Below are 20,784 nucleotides of genomic sequence, written 5' to 3'. Positions count from 1 at the left end.
TCAATAAAGTAGGCCGGGCCTATCATGCCTATCGTTCGCACACCTCAGCTATATGGTGAAAATAGGCCAAAAACGCACGATTTCTATGTGCGCACCATATTGAAAAGGGGGCTGAAATCACAGTCTATAATGTCATTTCCAATTACTGACATATATTTTCTAAAAGTAGAGATATAGATGAAGAGAATGATATTATGCTTGAGAGGAAATATATATAAAAAAACTAAAAAAGAAAATAAATTTCTGAATCGATTATCGACAAATTTTTTAAGCAAGAAATCTCCGATACCAATGCTATGCAAATTTCATTACGTAATTTACATATGTAAACAATAATTTCTGTTCGTGAAATTTTGCAGATCGCTTGTGCACTACTTGAACAATATATTTTGAAAGTTTCATACAAAACAAACTTGGTTTGGCGAGATATTCTCCCTTGACTACATGCTTTGTGTAGAATGTCTGAAAAATGGTGGAATAGTGCCATTTTGTAGTAACATCATATATTACGTCATTTCGGAGGGAAGACCACGGACAGAACCCGGCAGCAATGCATTTTTGTAAACTTCAGGGTCCATGCCATCAAGCTATGGGGTCATTTGCTTGTCCGGCTTTCGGTTGAATAAATCTCCTGGGCTGCCGGACTAGTAATAACCAGCTTTTTATAGCTTTATTGCTTTTATTCCAAAATTGGGGTTGACGGATAGTCATAGTTTAAGTGAGCCCCTGAGGTTTAGAATTAGATTGTGACTTGTGCATTTGATTGCTTTTTTTAGCTGATGTACATGATGTAACCGGATGATAAGCATAAATTGCGCATATTAAGCATCATGTACGTACTCACATTTTTAGCAGGCTTTAGCCATTTTTACTTCATTTGGAGGCTTGTTTTTACCTGGTCAGGGGCGAAATTTTTTGACATGTTTACCTAAGGAATGGAAATTCTATAAGCACTTTTGTAACTTAACATAACGGGTATATAACTAAACGATTGGTGCGAGTGCGAAGCGTGAGCAAAAAATTTCGTGATTTAGACCTACTGAACGAGACACTCTATTCAAGTTTTGTAAATCATGAAAAGGATGAGGAAGTGGGGATCTTCCTTACATTAATAATGCGAGCGCAGAGCGCGAGCGGAAAATTTTTATATACGTCTTGAGCTGATCGAAAACGTATTTGTTATGGACTGCTTGAACTTAGCCATGAAGACGTTACATTTTATTTCAACATTCAAATTTTGCGAGCGCGAAGCGCGAGCTGAAAATTTTTGACATTTCTACCTGAATAATGGAAATTTTAAGCACTTTTTGTAATCGTGGAAAGGATAAGACAAAAACTGAACATTATTGATGCGAGCGCGAACGGAAAAATTCTGGACACTCTATTCGTGTTTTGTAAATCATAAAAATGTTAAGCTATTGGAAATTTTCACACATTAATAATGCGAGCACAAAGTGCGAGCAGACAATTTTTTTACATTGTTATCTGAAAATGGATAATTATTTGAATGGAGAACAAGCTGCGTATCTGAATAAACGTGTGTTTGAGATATCGACCTAGAATTTGGGTACTCTAAATAACTTTTTTACCATAAAAATCAAAGCAAGCGCAAAGCGCGAGCTAAAAATGTATGATATTCAGATCTGAAAAGGGGTCATTTTAAGCTCTGTATTGCAAGCACTTTGTTGAAAAATTGTGAGGTGAAAAAGGATAACAGTTAAAACAGAGTCTAAATTTAAGGCCCTTTTCTTTTGCCGTTCATCCTTACATTTTATGAGGATGCAACGTCCCCACTTATTTATTTCTTTAGGTTCCCTAATTTTAGATTTCATTTCATTTGCCACATGAATTGGGTTTAGTTTTGCAATTGATTTTTGCTGCTCGATTGGAGCAAGACAAACTGTTTGTAGCGATGGCACGTTTTGTGGAGCCTCGCTCTTTTCTGGCGAGCTGTTGTTTCTCGCTCGTTTCTTTTTGTTGGTGACGATTTCAAAGTCGTCGGACTCATCGACACCCGCCATTATGTTGAGTAGGCTCCCCGTAGAGCTGAGTCAGATGTTGTTTGAAGGTTTGCATGGTGGCATGTACAATTGCTGATGTGGTTTACAGTACACCATGTAGAGTGTTATAGAAGCAGTGGCATGCTTCTATAACACTCCACATGGTGTACCATGGGGAGCCTACTCAACGCACCGCCAGGCAACTTCAGCGCGACTTAGTCAAATGAGCCAAGCTTACCAACCACCTCACCTTCCTCAAACGCTGCCGCGACTCCGACATCATACCGCCAGGACTCCAACTCAAATCTTCCGTCGACACCCCGAAAGCCAAGCGCATCCTGCACCAAGCCAGCTTAGACCTCACTCGCGAACGCATCGCACGCACCCGACACCAACTACACGATCTGAACTCAAGCATCACTTCTACTCAAACTCAACTTAGCCTACGACTCAAACCAGATGATCTAGATAAAGTTCAGGCATTCAACGACTACACATCTCGCAAAACCTTTCAGTCCACCAAGCTCAAGCAAATCAACAAGTTCGACCGACTCTACTCCCGCACGCCTACGCAAGCCAACCAACAACCTTCGACCGAAGCAACCAAGGATACCGTAATCAACCTTAGCCGACACCAACTTACCCAAGCCGAACACAAAGTACTCTCCCTCGGACTCAACTTCGCCGTAGCTCCTAAGAAGATCCCTTTCTCCGACATAGTACAGCAAGTCGAACCCAAGCTCCGCTTTCTCTCCAAAGAGGCCGCCAACGCAATTAGACTCAAGGTAACCAATGCCCTCTCCGACGCCAAGCCACCCAAACAGAACCTATCCAAACAAGAACGCTCTGCTATCCGGGACCTCCGACGTAACCAAGCCATTCACATCCTTCAGGCTGACAAGGGCAACGCCACCGTTATCATGGACCAAGACGCATACGATGACAAGATCGAAGAGATTCTCCAAGACAAGGACACCTACTCCAAACTCAACAGAGACCCAACTCAGGCCAACGAAAGGAAAATCAACCAACAACTGCTGACCCTACACCGATCCGATGCACTACCCAAGGCACTCTACTTCCAACTCAGATCGTCTTCAGCCAAGTCACCTATCTTATTCGGACAACCCAAGATACACAAGCCTAACACTCCTCTCCGCCCTATCATCTCCACTCGTGGGTCACCCTGCTACAACACAGCACGCCATCTGGCCAACATCCTCCAACCACTCGTAGGCCAGACCCAGCACCATGTCACCAACTCCAAGCACTTCATAGACGTCATCTCCAAAACCAAGATCCGGCCCTCCGACACACTCGTCAGCTTTGATGTCGTCTGCCTCTTCACCAGCGTACCTGTAGACCAAGCATGTGACATCATCAAGCAACGCCTGATCACCGACTCAGACCTAGCATCCAGAACCAATCTCACACCAGACCAGATCCACGACCTCCTCCTCACCTGTCTCAACTCCAACTCCTTCAAATGGCGCAACAACTACTACAAACAACTACAAGGAGCAGCCATGGGGTCACCTCTCTCACCAATCATCGCTAACATCTTCATGGAACACTTTGAGCACCAAGCACTCAAGACTGCGGACAAACCTCCTTCACTCTGGCTCCGCTACGTCGACGGCACCTTTGTCATCTGGCCGCACAGCACACCCGACCTTCACCAGTTTCTCAACCACCTCAACAACCAGCACCCCAGCATCAAGTTCACCATGGAGACCCAACGCGACAACTCAATTCCATTTCTAGACGTTCTCATCACTAAGACACCGTCTGGATTCCCATCTCACCAGGTGTACCGAAAACCTACCCACACAGACCGCTACCTCAACTTCCGCTCACACCACCACCCGTCCATCCACCAATCAGTCGCCGACACTCTCGTCAGACGAGCCCACCAACTCAGCGACAAGGCACACTTACATCAAGAACTCAAGCACGTGACCAATGCACTCACCACATCAACCACTACCCCAGAAGAAGGATCAAGACTCACCCACCCAGCCACCAACCCAGCACCGACAGCACCGAAAACCCATCCGAAACCAAGCCTGTCGCCACCATAGTACTACCCTACATCGGCAAGACTTCACACCGACTACAACGCATCCTTCACTCTGCCAACATCCTCGTCAGAGACCAATCCTCTCGAAAACTACACTCCATCCTTCACTCTCATAAGGACAAGCACCCATCCAACAAACAACCAGGGGTCTACAAGATCCCCTGCGACTGCGGTAAAGTCTACATTGGGGAAACCGGCCGAGACTTCGACACCAGATTCAAGGAACACAAGACCCACCACCGACGCAGCGACTGGGACCGATCCGCCATCGTCAAGCACGCACAACACGAGAATCACCGCATAGAATGGGAAAGGAGCCACCTAATCACCAACATCCGGCACTGGAATACCAGAAGGGTCAGGGAAGCCATTGAAATACATCAACACAACACTGTGCCTCAAGACCCTGGCCTCCACATCAACAGCATCTGGCACCAAATCCTACGTCACCATCAAACTTCTAACCAATCCACAAACAACCAGCCGTCCACCGTCACTCCACCGAGCCCTCCTACCCAACACAGCAGTCTGATTGCATCACCAACTCAACCAGGGACTCCGCCAACACACACACCACTGCCACCGACACCTCGCTACAACCTCCGCCGACGACCCAACACCTCATCCGTACACCAGGCCACCCACTCACTCCCGCCGAAGCTCACCCGACGAGTCCGCCGACCAACACGCACAGAACGCCACCATTGATGTACACACCGCCGACACACACACACGCCGCCGTAACTCACGCCGCCGTCTACTCACCACGTCCGCATACGACGCCTACTCGTTTCCCGCCAAACCGCCGACCCACACACAGAGCGCCACCTACGACGTCAGCCCGCCGTGACCGCCGGTCTAGAGCTTTCCCCCACGTCCGCACGCACGCCATAAGTACCGCCGCACGCCGAGCAAACACTCACTCCTGAAGACGGACAGTCAACCTGTCCCAAACGTCGAGTCTCTACTACTCATCATCTCTACTCGCCGACGCAAGCCAGCATCTCATTTCATCATTCATTCAACTATCTCCTCATCAGCTCTACTACTCAAGCTGTTCTCACTCAACATTCCTTCTGGTTTACAGTCCTTTTCAGGACTATTCTCAAGAAAGAATACTCTATTCTCAAATCTCCACTTTCTCGCCTATCCACTTCCTTCTCTTCTTCTATCCACTGCTTCTATAACACTCCACATGGTGTACCGTAAACCACATCAGCAATCCATATGCTTGTTAATGTAAAAATACTCCCTCGGGCCATTTTCAATTTATAATAAAGTCCAATCGACATAATCATTATCATTAGTCATAAAGTTCAAGTTTCAGGTCATATGATCAAGGTCTTATGTCTTTTACGATCGCCAAGATTTGGCCATGTTGTATTATCATCATTGAATCTCATCAAGTTTCTGATAAGGCAAAACTTTGAGAGTGCATATAGGTATTCAACTATCACTGATCATTGTGCAGGAGTTTGAGTCAGGTTAAAGTTCTGGTCAATGAACTTTGACTGTACTGTGGTATCAACATCAAAAACTTTACTTAGGTTTATTAATTTTCAACTTAATTATATATCATGTCACAAGGTGAAGATTAAGGGTCTTTTGAGGTAAAAAAAACCCTCAGGGTTCTATTATTAAATGAATGGGTTTTTCATGAAAGTCTCACATTGAGTGTACGTTAATTCAATTCGTTTATTTTCAATTCCAATAAAAATTATATACAGATAAATGCATGTAAGCATAACAGATTGTAAAACAAACAAAAAAAAACATAAAGATATGCATGTGAACATGCTTATGTTAAATAAAGTGATACAGAGATATCAAGAAAAGGATGGAATTGAGGAATACTGCAAAAACAGTAAGTTTTTGTTGAGGCAGTAATCCAACGAGAGAAAGTCATAGAATTGAAGAATCGAAACATGTTTTAGAAAGGAAAATGAGAAGAAAATTGAAATACATTAAAAGACATAAATAAATACATTCAAATACAAATACAATACAAATACAATGCAAGGAATTTGGTCAAATTATCAATAATTCATATCATGATATAAAAGATATAATTTGAGTCTTCGTTTGAATGCATTTGGAGAAGGGGAAACAAGAATGGATGAGGGAAGGGAGTTCCAGAAAGATGGGCCTGAGTACCGTATGGATTGTAACATGAACTCTTTATTGACTTTACCAACATGGAATTTAGAAGGACTTCTTGTATTATAAGAGTGAATACTGCTATTAAGAGAAAACATGTTATTTAATGCACGTGGAAGGATTTGTTTATGATAAAAAAAACATGGAAGAATTTTACCCTGTATCCTCAAAAGGTCAGTTGTTTATCTAATAGAAGGCCAGGATTATGTCAATTTGCCAAATAAACTTTAGAGTTATAATTATTATCTTTAACAGCTTTCTATTAAAGGTCAAGTCCAACCCCGATAAATGTTGATTTGAATAAATAAAGAAAAATCATACTCGCATAACGCTGCAAATTTCATGTAAAAGAAGAAAGTTGTGGCATTTTAGATTTTGCTTATTTTTCACATAACAGTGATATCCACAACTCAGTAATACGCAAATGAGACAGTCGATGATGTCCATCACTATTTCTTTTGTTTTTTTATTGTTTTAATTATACAATATTTCATTTTATACAGATTTGACAATAAGGGCCAACTTGACTGAACCATATATTATTAAACAATGCTAATTACATGTGTTCATGGAGGAATAAAACTTTGTATTAGACATGAAAATGAGGAGAAAATAGGAAAAATTCATGTTTCACATAATAAAATGCAAAAGACATAGTGAGTGGATGACATCATCAGTCTTCTCATTTGCATACCGACCACAAAATGCCAGTATCTGTTTTTTGTGAAATTAAGCGAAAATATGAAATATAACTTTCATGTTTTACATCGGATTTTGATGAAATTTTCAGTGTTGTGTTTGTTTGATTTTTCTCTTTTTATTAAACTAAATTTTGTGTTGGGGTGGACTTGTCCTTTAAAATAAATACATACATTTTAACATTTATAGCAAGTTCTTCATGTAAACATGCTCAAAGCACTTTCCAATATAGCTTAACATTGTGGGGGCGTCGTGGTCTAGTGGTTAAGCCTCTTTCTTTCAATCTGAGGGACATGGGTTCGATTCCCAGCCGGGGTGTGTTTTCCTTTTAAAAGCAAGAAAATTATCCATATTGTACTGCAACCCAGGTGAGGTAAATGGATACTTGAAGGAAGTTGTGAGCACCGGATGCGGTAGACTAGCTTAGCCAGGGTAATATAGGAGCACGATACAAATCCTAGGCTATGTTATTTCATTTATTATTATAAAAATGAATAATTCTACTCTTCAAGTGCTTACAATATCTAAAGTGGGTGTTATATATAAAATTCAAAAATCATTATACGGAAGGACATGAACTGATTTTGAATACTGGGACCAGTGAAACTTGTGCACTGTTTACCCAAGTTGGGGATAGAAAAGGGTATGGAAAAAACCCAGCATGAAATGTATTGTGGTGTCAAGTTACTAATCGACAAGTAAACAAAGCAATTTTTCTATGATTCTGTTTTTGACCAGTAGCAAGTGAAGCTCTTTGAACAAAGGAAACATGATCATACTTTCTGGCTGTTGTAATGGTATCGACAGCTCGATTCTGAATGTGCTGTTTTGACTAGATCTATGCGCCTGAACTCCAGTGATTGAACAGCATGATGGCAATCATCATCCGTCAATATCTTTCCGACCATTATATTGTATCATGGTAGCTCCATGTTTGCATAAATGGGAGTTTTGGGTTTTACAAAGCGAATTTACTTGCTTACTCGTTAATGGCGAATTAATTTCAACACCTAGAATTCTAACAGATTCAGCAGGTTCAGAATTACCAATTAACAAATGAACATGGGCAGGTACATGTAAATAGTGTCTATGTCTAGGACTTTTTGTTCATTCAAGAGTAGGTTTAACTTTATTTCTTATCATTGATACATTAATTTCCTGAATACAATAGCATTGTGAAAACTAGTTGGAGATTTGGGAACTAAAGAAATCAAATTCAACATTATTCTGCCTCAAAGTGTCCGCAAGTGGTAATAAATACAGAGAAAAAACTATAGGTCTCAGTACAAAACCCTGAGGAACGCCATATTCAAACCCATCACCCATTTTTAATTACTACCGACCGCCATTCGTTTTAAGGGCAAGGTCAGTGTGTCAAATGTAAAAGGGCCCTGTTGCACAAAGAGTTACGATTGATCAATCGTAACTCTATGGAAATTCATCAGTGTCATAATTTTTTCTATGAAAAATTTGCACAATGTCCTTTTAAACAAAGGAAATCACACAAAATTGTTAAGAAATTAATGACTTTACAGATATACATTCATATCTAGAAATCTTTTTGAACAAACATGCATTTCATATGCTGATTTTGCTGGCTTTCCATAGTTTCGATTGATCGGATCAATCACAACTCTTTGTACAACAGGGCCCCAATTTTGATTTCTTGACTCTAAAACCCCCCCAAAAATATTTTGAACTCTATCAAAATGGAATCATTTGTGACCCTAAAGTTGGCAGCAACCTTGGAGTTAGAAGTTGGAGGTAATTCAATTCAGCAAAGAGATGTCGCATGTCAAGTTCTTAAAAACTTTACCCCTAAATCATTATTTCTGTCAGATTTCTAAGCCAAGTTGCCCAAAATATTCTCAAAATTGTCTCTAGCTGAATTCTCCCAAATTTCACAAACCCTTAGAAAAATTGGCATACTGGCTATTTTTTTCATTATGAAATTTATTAGAGCACAAATGGTCAAAAAAATCTTTACACTACACATTCCTCACTTGAACCTGGGAAGCGATTCGCTAGGTCCATTGGAGAGATTGAGCGTTGGCCACAGACTGTAGGTGGTTGGACAATAGGGTGACCCTTTGATTATGAGCAGAGCCATCAAGGGATTCAGTCAAGTGAAGGAAGCTACATCTTCATTTGAGTCTGTTTTTGGCAGGTTCATACTTAAAAGAGTGGATGAAGATGGTTATCTTCTTGCTTGTTTTTTCCACCTGTGCTGATACCTCTCTTCTGATGTGTGGATGGGCAATACCACACTATAGCTAGAGATCATCTGCTCTTGTTTTTGTCGCAGCCCGTAATTGCTCTGCAAGCAGCATTCAGGGCTGTATCAATCGTGGCAGCATGTGATGACCTAAAACGGATGAGGACTGCATACTCAGCAGTCAAGTAGCAAAGAGCAAGAGCTGTCGCACGGATGGTTTCGCACCTGTTCCCATTTTGTGTTGGAAAGCTTCTTCAGGATGCTGTTCCGTGGCAGCATGTGATGACCTAAAACGGATGAGGACTGCATACTCAGCAGTCAAGTAGCAAAGAGCAAGAGCTGTCGCACGGATGGTTTCGCACCTGTTCCCATTTTGTGTTGGAAAGCTTCTTCAGGATGCTGTTCCTTGCTCCAACTTTAGTCTTTGTCTTGGCAACATGTTCTTTGTAGGTAAAGGAACTGTCTACGGTGACGTCAAGGTAGATTGGCTTACTGGTGTGTTCCAATCATTTTCTATACCATCTGACCCTTAGTTACTGGTCTGCATCTCTGTTTTTTAGGTGGAAAGCACTGATTTGAGATTTCTCTGGATTTGCCCAGAGATGATTTGCAGCGTAGTAAGGAGTCAGGCCTACTAGAGCATCGCTGAGTGCTTTTTCATCTCTTCAAAGGACGGTTTGTGTGAAGCAATGCAAATGTCATCAGCGGACAGGTAGCTCTCATTATTTGGTGGATTGGTTGGTCATTTGTGTAGATGATAAAGATATAGGACGATGATGCTTCCTTTTGGGAGACCTTTTGTGTGTCAGCCATCTGCTACTGGAACAACTGAGATTCACAAAACCGTTGATTTGAGAACATGTTCTGAATCGTCTGTGTCAGGCTAAGGTCCTTTGTCATCTCAAAGACTTTCCTTGTGAGAATTCAATGATTGTGTCATAAGCTTCAATGAGGTCAACAAAGGCTGCTCTTTTTATCAACCCTTCCTCGAAGCAATCTTCAATATACTGTGTCAGATTCATCAGTTAACTAGTACAAGACTTTCCAGGCCTAAATCTTGCTTGTTCTGGAATGAGGAGCTCATCCACCAAGGGAGCAATGTGGTGGAGTAGGAGCCTTTCAAAGGTCTTGTATGACAAAGCAGAGATATTGGCCTGTAGCTCTTTGGGCTAGCTGGTGTTTTGCCTGGCTCGAGTACGGCAACTACCCTTGATTTCCTCCATAAGTTTGGCGTTGTGCTTTCACTCAAGACAGTAGTTTAGCATGTCAAGCCGCCGTTGGAGTGCAACAGGTCCAAGATGTTTCATCTGTTCACAGATCGAGGACATCGTCCAATCCAGCTGTCATGCTGATCTTCATTGTTTGATAGCTTTGCACAAGTCGTTCATGCTGAAGGTTCTTGTGAATTCAGATGACTCTTGGCAGGCTATTCCCAAACTTTGAGGTTGGAACTTCGCGGGTGACCTTGGCTGTTCACTAGAAGCTGGCTGGCCACTTGGCCGGCGGTAACTTGGGACCTACATGTAGATTGGGACTTTGTAGAGCCATTCCCAAGGATCCGAATCTGGTGTTTCTGCTGGCCCCAAGTATAGCTTGTATGGCATCCCTGTGGAATATTCTTCCTTGATTTCTTCAGCAGCTCTAAAAATGTGTCCGAATGAGTACGGAGTGCAGGGAGGTTCTGAAGATATGTATCCAGATCTATGGAAAACTGCTCACAGTTTACTTTCTTCAGGTTGAAAAGTCTGCAGGAGGGAACTTTGCGAGGAGTGATGTTTATCACGACATCAGGCAATTTGCAACATTGATATTTATCACATGAAATTAAATTGATTAACCACTATCAAAGCAACAAGCATATCAATGTCTAGCAACCTACATGTATACCCGGGGGGGGGGGCACTCAGTATATAATGCATAGTGGGTATGTGCCGCGGAGGGGAGCCCCATTTTCACACTCAAATTTCCGTTCCAAGGCATAGCATTTTTGCCTTCGGTTGAGAAAAAGAGCAAAGAAAGCCGCTCCAAGGCATAGCATTTTCTTCTTATCGAGAAAAAAGAGAGAAATCCGCTCCAAAGCTTCGCATATTTTTCGTTACGCCGCTCCGATCGCATTGAATGAGCCGCAATTTTGGTGAAAGGCGGCCGCAGATCTCCCCCGGCGGAGGCCGCGCTAGCTGCATCATGCACACATGACCGTTCCATAGGGATATTCGCACTCACACGCTGGCGATCCGTTCCAAGAACCCCCGTTTTCACAAACTTTTGTCATTCCGAAGCCCGTTCCGAGGACCCTCCTTTTTACAATAAGCCCGCTCCAAGGCCCCGTTTTTTGTCTCGCCCGCGGCACACCTTCACCACTTTTTTGGTCGAGTGCCCCCCCGGACGTATACTTTGGCGGAAATGAAAGAATAATCGGACATATTTTTATTAAAATTTGTTATTTTCTGGTGTAAATGGAGCCGTTACCATGACAATAGGCCATTTGCATCATTGATATTTATTAATAAAATCAAGCGTTGCCAAGGAAATATTTTATCATTCTAATAAATTAATGCAGAATACTTACCGGAATTTTGCTTTAAAAATTAAATTAATGGGTCAAGCCTTTCGCATGTAGATTAGTTGATTTTTACTGTACATCCACCATTACCTTTTTCAACAGGTTATTTTTTACCAAATAAATTGGTATTTGGTTGCCATGGCAATGGTCTGAGATGATACTTACACAATTACCAACAAGCATATTAATTTTTAGCAACTTAGTGGAAATGAAAGGATGAAAACGTGACTCTACATGATTTTATCAAAATTTGTACTTTTCTGAGAAAAATAAGATGTTAGCATGGCAATGGGCCATTTGCAACATCGATATATGTTTTTAAATTCAAGCATTGTCAAGGCAACATCAATTACTATCATTCCAATAATCTCATGCATAATACTTATGTAGTTTTTGTTCTGAATGAGTGGGAAAAGCCCCAACACATGTAGATTAAGTAGCTTTTATTGTCTTTCCTGCCATTATCTTTTTTTCCATGTTATTATCTTTTTTTTTACCAAATTAGGTATCATTTGGTTGCCATGGCAACGGAATGAGAGTGTATTTATACATTTAGCAAAATCACTCCCTATGTTTAACACCCTAATCGCAGGGAGAATGAAACAAAAAAACAGATTATACAACTTTAAATATTTTTTTTACTTTTCTGGAGGAAAAATGAGCCGTTTCCATGGCAACGGGCTAATTGGAACTATTTTGATGATCTTAAATATTTCTGAATTTTATTTATATTTAATCGGAACCTTGAATTCAATCTCTTTGCTAATTTATATCATGTTTATCTACCATTTACATGGGAATACATGTTATTTTTGAGAAATTAATCGGTTGCCATGGCAACAGTCGAAGACGGCATTTATAAATTTGGCAACAAGAAGATTCGTATTCAGCACCCTAAAAATAGGAGAAAAAGCAAAGCACAAAAAATCAGATTCTACAGAAAATTTTTGGAATTCTTACTACTTGCCGCCTACTATAAGATGCATGAGTTTAAAATCTATCAATGAGAGCGCAAATCGCGAGCAGAAATTTATGATTAATTGTCATCAAATGATGATTTTAAGTAGTTTGTTTTAGAATTATTATTGAGATATACATAACTCACTAATCAAAATGCAAGCGTGCAGCGCTAGCTGATATGTTTTGACAATCTGACCTAAATAGGGATATTTTGAGAACTTCATGGAATACAGGAAAATAATAGGTAACTGACAAATCAAATTTTGTGAGCGCGCAGCGCAAGCAGAAATTGGTAATATTCAGACCATATAACAAATTTGTACACTTTTAAAAAATCAATTTGTAAATAAAACAAAATAATGAAAGTTCAATTTCCCAGCTGAAATATGTTTTGTATATTGACTTCAGAATTTGATATTTTAAGGTCCATATTGAGCAAGATATCACCTAAAAGGCAATGCGAGCGCAAAGCGCGAGCGAAAATTTCATATCCCGACATGAAAGATTAAAAAAAAATAATTTCCAAGTCTTCCCCTTATCTTATTTTATTCACTCATCTTCCTCCTCTTATGCTTGCCTTCCTTCTTTTCTCCTCTCTTTTCCTTTATTCTTTTTTCCTTTCTTTTCCCCTTTTTTCTTTTTTTTGCTCCGCCAATAGGGGGGGGGGGGGGGCCGGGCCCCTCGGCCCCCCCCTGGATCCGCCTATGCTGGTGGTCTATAAACCTTATGTTTATGGGGTCAGGTAACTACCAAGGTAACACTGTTCAACCGCCAATCAGAATCAAGGATTCCATGCAAGCTACCATTGGACGGCAATGTTACCATAATCAGAATAGCCACAGTGCAATATTAGTGCCGTAATGTGGGGTTGACTCTATTGTTAATATTTTCCTCTCTCCACCCCCTGAATGAGGATAATTGACAAAACATGTCTTCAATTTTTGAGACAAAACGTACAGTATCTTCAAATTCTCAATAGCTCATTTCTATTATACTTCCCAAATAGCAAAGTATCTCGGGGCCCATATGAGAATCGTGTGGGCCTACTGGGGCCTATATGTACCAAGTAAAACCCATATGTGGCACGTATGGTTTGTCCCACCTAGAACCCAGATAATAAAAACCATATGGGCCCCATGTGGTATCTATATGGGCGATGTGGTCTTATTTCAGGGTCGACCGAGCCCAGATAGAAACATCTAAAACCCATATGGGGCCCGCATGGGTTTTCCCACCTAGAACCCACATAAAACCATATCGGCCCCATGTGGTATCTATATGGGCGAAGTGGCATGATTATGGATCGACTGAGCCCAGATAGAAACATATAAAACCCATATGGGGCCTATATGGGTTTTCCCACCTAGAACCCACATAATAAAACCATATGGGCCCCATGTGGTATCTATATGGGTGAAGTGGCATAATTACCCAGCTAGCAAAATATCTGGGCCCCATATGGGTCCATTGTGGGTTATCTGGGACCCATATGGAAACCATATGGGCTAGAAGTGAGTAGGTCCACATGGGGCCCATATATATGGGGCCCATCTGGGTTATATCTGGGCCCATGTGTACCAGATGAACATCATCTGGGCTGGACATGGGCATTTCCAAGTGGGACCCAGATAGGCTAAAATATATGGGACCCAACTGTGTTAAATCTGGGCCCATATGTACCAGATGAATATCATCTGGGCTGGAGATGGGCATTTCCAAGTGGGACCCAGATGGGCTAAATTATGTGGGACCCATCTGGAATATATCTGGGCCCATGTGTACCAGATGAACATCATCTGGGCTGGACATGGGCATTTCCAAGTGGGACCCAGATAGGCTAAAATATATGGGACCCAACTGTGTTAAATCTGGGCCCATATGTACCAGATGAATATCATCTGGGCTGGAGATGGGCATTTCCAAGTGGGACCCAGATGGGCTAAAATATATGGGACCCAACTGTGTTAAATCTGGGCCCATATGTACCAGATGAATATCATCTGGGCTGGAGATGGACATTTCCAAGTGGGACCCAGATGGGCTAAAATATGTGGGACCCATCTGGGTTAAATCTGGGCCCATATGTACCAGATGAATATCATCTGGGCTAGAGATGGGCGTTTCCAAGTGGGACTCAGATGGGCTAAAATATGTGGGACCCATCTGGGATATATCTGGGCCCATATGTACCAGATGAATATCATCTGGGCTACAGATGGGCATTTCCAAGTGGGACCCAGGTAATTATAATAATAAGTTCTTATATAGCGCATTTCAGACCTGAAAGGACTCTCAATGCACTTTACAAAAATAAAAATTATACAATATAAGGAATTACTTGGAATAACAATTGGCAACATCAACATTAATGGCATAAGTATTTGGAAAGGCCTAGTTGAATGCTTCATTAAAAAGAAATGTTTTAAGTTGGGATTTGAAAAGTCCAGGATTATTTTGTGATCGGAGAGTACTGGGGAGGGAATTCCAAAGGGTTGGGGCACTGTAGGAGAAGGACCTTACGCCATGCGTCTTAGTTCTTAGTCTGGGTACTTGAAGGAGTAGTTGAGTTGATGATCTAGAGGGGGCGTATGGAGAAACAAGTTCAGAAATATATTGAGGGGCAAAACCATGTACAGCATTAAATGTTATTAGAAGGACTTTGAAGCGAATTCGTGATTTGATAGGTAGCCAGTGAAGTTCTTTGAGGATTGGGGTGATGTGGTTGTGTTTCTTGGATCTGGAGACAAGTCTTGCGGCTGAATCTTGGATTCTTTGGAGCTTTGCTATATCTTTGTCCGGGGTTCCGTACAAAAGACTGTTACAGTTATCAAGAAGGGAAGATACAAAAGCATGAATGAGGATCTCAGTCACATTCTTACTAAGGTATGACCGAATCATTCCAATACGTCTCAGAGCAAACGAGGCCTTGCGACAAGCAATATTTACGTGTTGGCGCATGTTCACATTCTTATCAATAATGACACCCAGATCACATACTGAAGGAGATGGCAGAACCTGGCCAATCAATGATGTCAAAGGAAGAGCCTCCTGCACTCGTCTGAAAGGAGATGAAACATGAAGCAACTCCATTTTGCTGTCATTAAGTGTAAGATGATTGCTCACCATCCAGTTCCGTACTTCCTGGAGGCAGATTTCCAGTCTCCCTACAACATTCTCCCTTTCCGAAGACTTTAAGGAGACGATAAGTTGTGTGTCGTCAGCGTAAACATTGTAGAGAAACCATATGCCTGAATGATGTCCTGAACTGATGTAGTGTAGCAGATAAAGAGAATCGAACCGATTAACCTTTTAACTCTACAAACAATGGTTTTTAAGTACTAATTTCAGGTAAAAAAAATTGCCTGCCCCCCAAAACATATGAATAGACACCAACACCAGAGAAAAAGACCACTAAATAGAGAAGTTGTAGCCAAAAATGTGACTTGGGGGATTTTGGCGGCCATTTTGTATTTTGGCCAGGCACACTTTTTTCTCGTATTATCAATCAATCTTGTCCATTTTTTCTCGGCAATCTGATTGCGTGAAGTGTTCATTTCAATTTCTCAAAATATAGAGGAATAATTGTATTACTATGTAAATGAAATGTCCTAATTCATTTGCCCTTGAAGAAAAAAAAAATAGGAATCCCGGTTTCTTTTTTTTCTGGGATTGCACTGTACCGTAGGTCCTATATGTAACTAGGGTCCCGTAACAAAAAGCATAGTAATCATCGTAGAAAATATCTTTAGGATTGATTGCATTGTCTACAATATACAAAATAATTTGTTAAAATCAAGCAGACGATCAATCGCTAACCTTTGTTTTTGAGGACAGAGAAACTGTTTTGTGAAAATACGCGAACCTTAATTATGTTTTATCTGAAATTTTTAATGAAATGTTAACATTGTTTGTTTGATTTCTCCTTCAAATGATTCAAATCATTTTAAGGGTAGACTTTCATTTGAAATTCGGTCCTTGTTCTTTCATTATTATTATTATTATTATTATTATTGTTATTATTATTATTATCATTATTATCATTTCTATTATGTGTAACTTTTACCCTTCAGGTCCTGTTTTAATATTTCCAATATTGGCTTCAAAAGAAAATATCTCACTCAGCAACAAAGAAACTGGTACATTCACTAATTTCTTCACGATTCGATTTTGGTAATAGCCTCCTTTTACAACTTACCAGATTCTCAACGTGGGGAATTGAAAAAGGTTTCATATGCATGCGCGTATTGTAACTCTATCTAGCAAGCGCAGTCACAAACTCTTCACTGGTTGCCCCTGAAGGAACGCAAAGTCTTTAAAAGCCTTCTTTTGATTTTTCATATAGTCAATGGAACTTCCCCCAGTTACAATAGGTCTTTGATGCATCATCACCAACCCTCAAGAAATTTACGATCCTCATCATCTAATCTCTTACTAATTCCAGTTGCTAAGAAATCATGCGGGGAGCGGGCCTTTGCTCATGCAGCTAGGACCTAGCCTGTGGAATTCTCTCCCACACAGTTTGAAGACCCAGAATTCAGTGACCACCTTCAAGAGGAACCTGAAAACATACCTGTATAAAGGTGTTTTTTGATAGCCAATGACTTATTGTTCAGACATGTATAATATGTAAATAGTTTTGTTTTGTTCTGCTCTAAAGCGCCTTGAGCATCTAATCAAGATGGAAAGTGCGCTATATAAATTTTATGTATTATTATTATTACGCCACTGACCTCCGCCCAAACGAAAAAAGCAATAAAATAAAAGCCATAAAAAATAAATAGATAAAACAGATCCCGCACAAGAGAACAAAAACAGCCCCAACCATAAATACAGATCGACACCCATAGCTTGCTAGTATAAGTTCTAGAACGGTGGTTTACTTTGAACTCCATCAAGATGATAATGAAATATCGCGCTTTTAAAGGAGAATGAAACCATTGGAACAAGAAAGCTTGTGTGAAAACAGAAAAATAAAAAAAAAACAGATCGACGAAAATTTGAGAAAAATCGGACAAATATTGAGCATCTGAATATTGCGATCACTAATGCTATGGAGATAGCAAATTGGCAATGCGACAAAGATGTGTGATGTCACTTGTGAACAACTATCCCCATTACTTCACTTGAATTGCCTCTTTTATCACATCTATCCATAGATCATGTGTTTTTTCTACATGAGGGCATGTGATACATATTTTTAAGAATACATCATGGATAAAGAGTTTGTATCATCATAAGAAAAAGCAAAAAGAGACATTTTGAGGGTATTTTATAGTCCAGCAAAGGGAAAGTTGTTCATCAGTGACATCACACATCCTTGTCGCATTGCCAATAGAAGGATTTCCATAGCATTAGTGATTGCAATATTCAAATGCTAATAACTTTCTCATTATTTGTCCGATTTTTCTCAAACTTTCTTTATTGTTATTCTTTGATTTTTCTGTTTCTACACAAGCCTTTTTTGTTCCAAAGGTTTCATTCCCTTTAACATTTTGTTGACGTACATGGCGCTCTTTGATATTGATGAACGAAAAGCAAATCAGAAATCAGAGAGCCGACGTCAATTTTGATGTTTACGGCGCGATTGTCCGAAAACAGAATCACGGAGCAAACAGCGTATTGAGATTTTGCAAACAGAACCAAAGAGCTGAGACCGTGTTCTGATTTTGTTTTTGATAAATAAAAACACAAATTTAGAATGAGAAATCAGTAAAAGCCCAAAAGTATTTTTTATTTCAATTTTCTGTTTTTGATCTACAAAAACCAAATAACAACACTTTTTTCTCGTTGTGATTTCGTTTTTGCGTTTTCAAAAACCAAACCTTGGGGCTGATTTCCGTTTTCGCTTCTTCATGATTGGAACAGAAAAACAAATTATTATTATTATCCATGAGTAGCTTCATCCTTGATTCAGTCAGTGAGGAGGAATGTACAGAATAAGAAACCCATAAAATATGTGTGCGTCAGAAGTTTAGCTGGAAGAAGATACTTTCAAAAGAAAGTTGGAGTTGGTAAACATCTAGTTTTCTGTTTTACTTCCTGTAGAAGTATTTTGATCGTACCATCACATAACGACATCGCTGTACATGATAAGGGGGTCAATTCAGGAAATACAGGTAATGATACCGTGTTGTTTCCAGTTGCTTGTTAAAGGTAGTTTCACACGCCAATAGTTGTTGAATGGTGCATTATCAGAATATATTTGTTTAGGGTGCTTTTCGAAACCCAATGGTTCCCCCTGGTATCCACTCTTCAATTGCAGTGGCCCACATGGGGGGGGGGGGGGACTGAGTAGGTACTTTTAACCTGCATATATAATTGTTGTTTGTTTTTTGTCCTCCCTCCAGCATGTCCAGGGCTCAGTATAATTTTGACGATGACTCGGATGTCGAATCAATGGAAGTCGAGAAAATTCTGAAAATTTTCATTGAGACCAACCTACATCGCTATAAAAAATGGTTTGCGGATTGGAAAGAAGGCATCACTAAGAAAACAACTATAGGCGTTTGTGTCATCACCAAGCCCACAGATGGTGATGATACGACCCGCGATACTGTCATCATACGAAGAAACAAGAAGGGTCAGTCACACGCAGAGAAGATTCTAATCGAACGCATCAAGGAAATCGGATATCCACGTGCTGCAAAGATCAAAATACACTTAAGCTATTCGCCGTGTGATGAATGCTGCACTCTACTCAAGGAACTGAATGATTTATTTTCAACAGTAAAGATAACATTTAGTGGATTCTATTACATAAGAAGACCATCATGTGGTGAAGATGGAAAATGCAAATGCGAAACAAAGAACTCATTCAAGAAGCTGCTTGAGTTGGGGAAGTCTGATGATGCTTCACCTATTGGTGCTTTACCTATGAAGAAGGAAGACTGGGATGATCTTATAGAGCTACTGACAGAGTACGAAAAAGAGAGGCCGAAGAGAAACAACACGGATACCCTGACAAACCTGCATGACATTCGTTATGGAGAGGAGTACAAAGAGTGGCGTGACTGGGGGGATAAAATGCTGATGAAGGATTACACGCTTATGAAAGTAACTGAAGAATTAACCAGTTAAGCCCCTTGGAATATCAAGGGGCCAGTTCCCGCGGAATTACCCGCCGCCCGCCAATAGCAACCAAAGGGGGATATGGAGAGGATGAAATGAATAAGAAAAGTGAATTTAACTAAAGGCTTAAATTATAAGTCATTTTGCACAAATTGCTCTAATCGCGATTCGATTTAGCGAGATACGCAATGACAGATCCTGTTCATGAATACAAATTGATCATAGCAAAGATTCAGTTCACTTTTTGCGCTCCCATTATTTGATAAGCGAGATATGTATCCCATAAATTCCAACGAACAATATTTGAAATATCCCCTTTTCAAGTCAACATACAGACCTAATATCAATTGATTTCAACGTTGTGCATTCGCATATTGTTCCAGGCTGAAAATTATGTGATTCGAAAACATACAGAGAAATCAAACAAACAAAACACTGAAAATATGATCAAAATCGGACAAGGAATATAGAGGTTATTGCATTTAAAACATTTGCATTATTTCGTAGCCCCCCCCCCCCCAAGAAATTTTGAAAACTTAAAAAAGTGTGTTATAAATGCTGTCACAGGCATCTTGTAAGCTGTAAAGTGCTAAAAACAACATTCTTGTAAGCTGTAAAGTGCTAAATACAACATTTTTCAGTCTTCAGATTTTGAAAAAAAAAATCTCTCATCCGGTGACTGTAAGCGCCCAACAATATATGAAATCTACTGGCTTGACTTTATGAAACTATGAGAAGTGTGTATCCGATGATGTGTCCGAGTCCAGTTAGTCCGAGTTTAGTCTACAAATGTAGACCCACATCTGCAGTGTGTGTACCTCAGCTGATTCAACGAGTCTGCATAGCAGACTAGGTCTACTGAGGCTGCAGCAAATTCTACATAATCTGTCACTGAAGAAAGAAGTTGCTTTTACGAAGACAATCTTTCAGGTCATTAAATAAATGTAAACATGTTGCTCGCGCTTCGTGCTTGCAGTGGTTGTTGAGCGAGATAATAAAGGATCTGTGCACATGGATGACATGGGTCTTAAGATATCCAGTT

At 40.4% G+C, this 20,784-nt stretch overlaps 1 protein-coding gene across 1 annotated transcript; it reads left to right on the top strand.

Moving 5' to 3' along the window:
* The first annotated feature begins 2,022 nt into the window (after nucleotides 1-2,022).
* On the top strand, nucleotides 2,023-4,788 carry LOC121431166. The gene is made up of 3 exons (XM_041628673.1): nucleotides 2,023-2,068; nucleotides 2,292-4,064; nucleotides 4,226-4,788. Exons 1-3 carry the CDS (start codon nucleotides 2,023-2,025, stop codon nucleotides 4,786-4,788), a joined length of 2,382 nt encoding a protein of 793 aa, XP_041484607.1.
* The last annotated feature ends 15,996 nt before the right edge of the window (nucleotides 4,789-20,784 follow it).

This window comes from Lytechinus variegatus, chromosome 17, assembly GCF_018143015.1.
Source record: "Lytechinus variegatus isolate NC3 chromosome 17, Lvar_3.0, whole genome shotgun sequence".
Taxonomy (NCBI): domain Eukaryota; kingdom Metazoa; phylum Echinodermata; class Echinoidea; order Temnopleuroida; family Toxopneustidae; genus Lytechinus; species Lytechinus variegatus.
This window is presented reverse-complemented; position numbering and strand designations above follow the sequence as displayed.

Coding starts and splice junctions, on each gene's coding strand:
- LOC121431166 (XM_041628673.1), top strand. CDS start 2,023: ATGTTGAGTAGGCTCCCCGTAGAGCTGAGTCAGATGTTGTTTGAAG. Junction 2,069..2,291: donor GAGTCAGATGTTGTTTGAAG/GTTTGCATGGTG, acceptor TCATACCGCCAG/GACTCCAACTCAAATCTTCC. Junction 4,065..4,225: donor GAAAACCCATCCGAAACCAA/GCCTGTCGCCAC, acceptor ACAAACAACCAG/GGGTCTACAAGATCCCCTGC.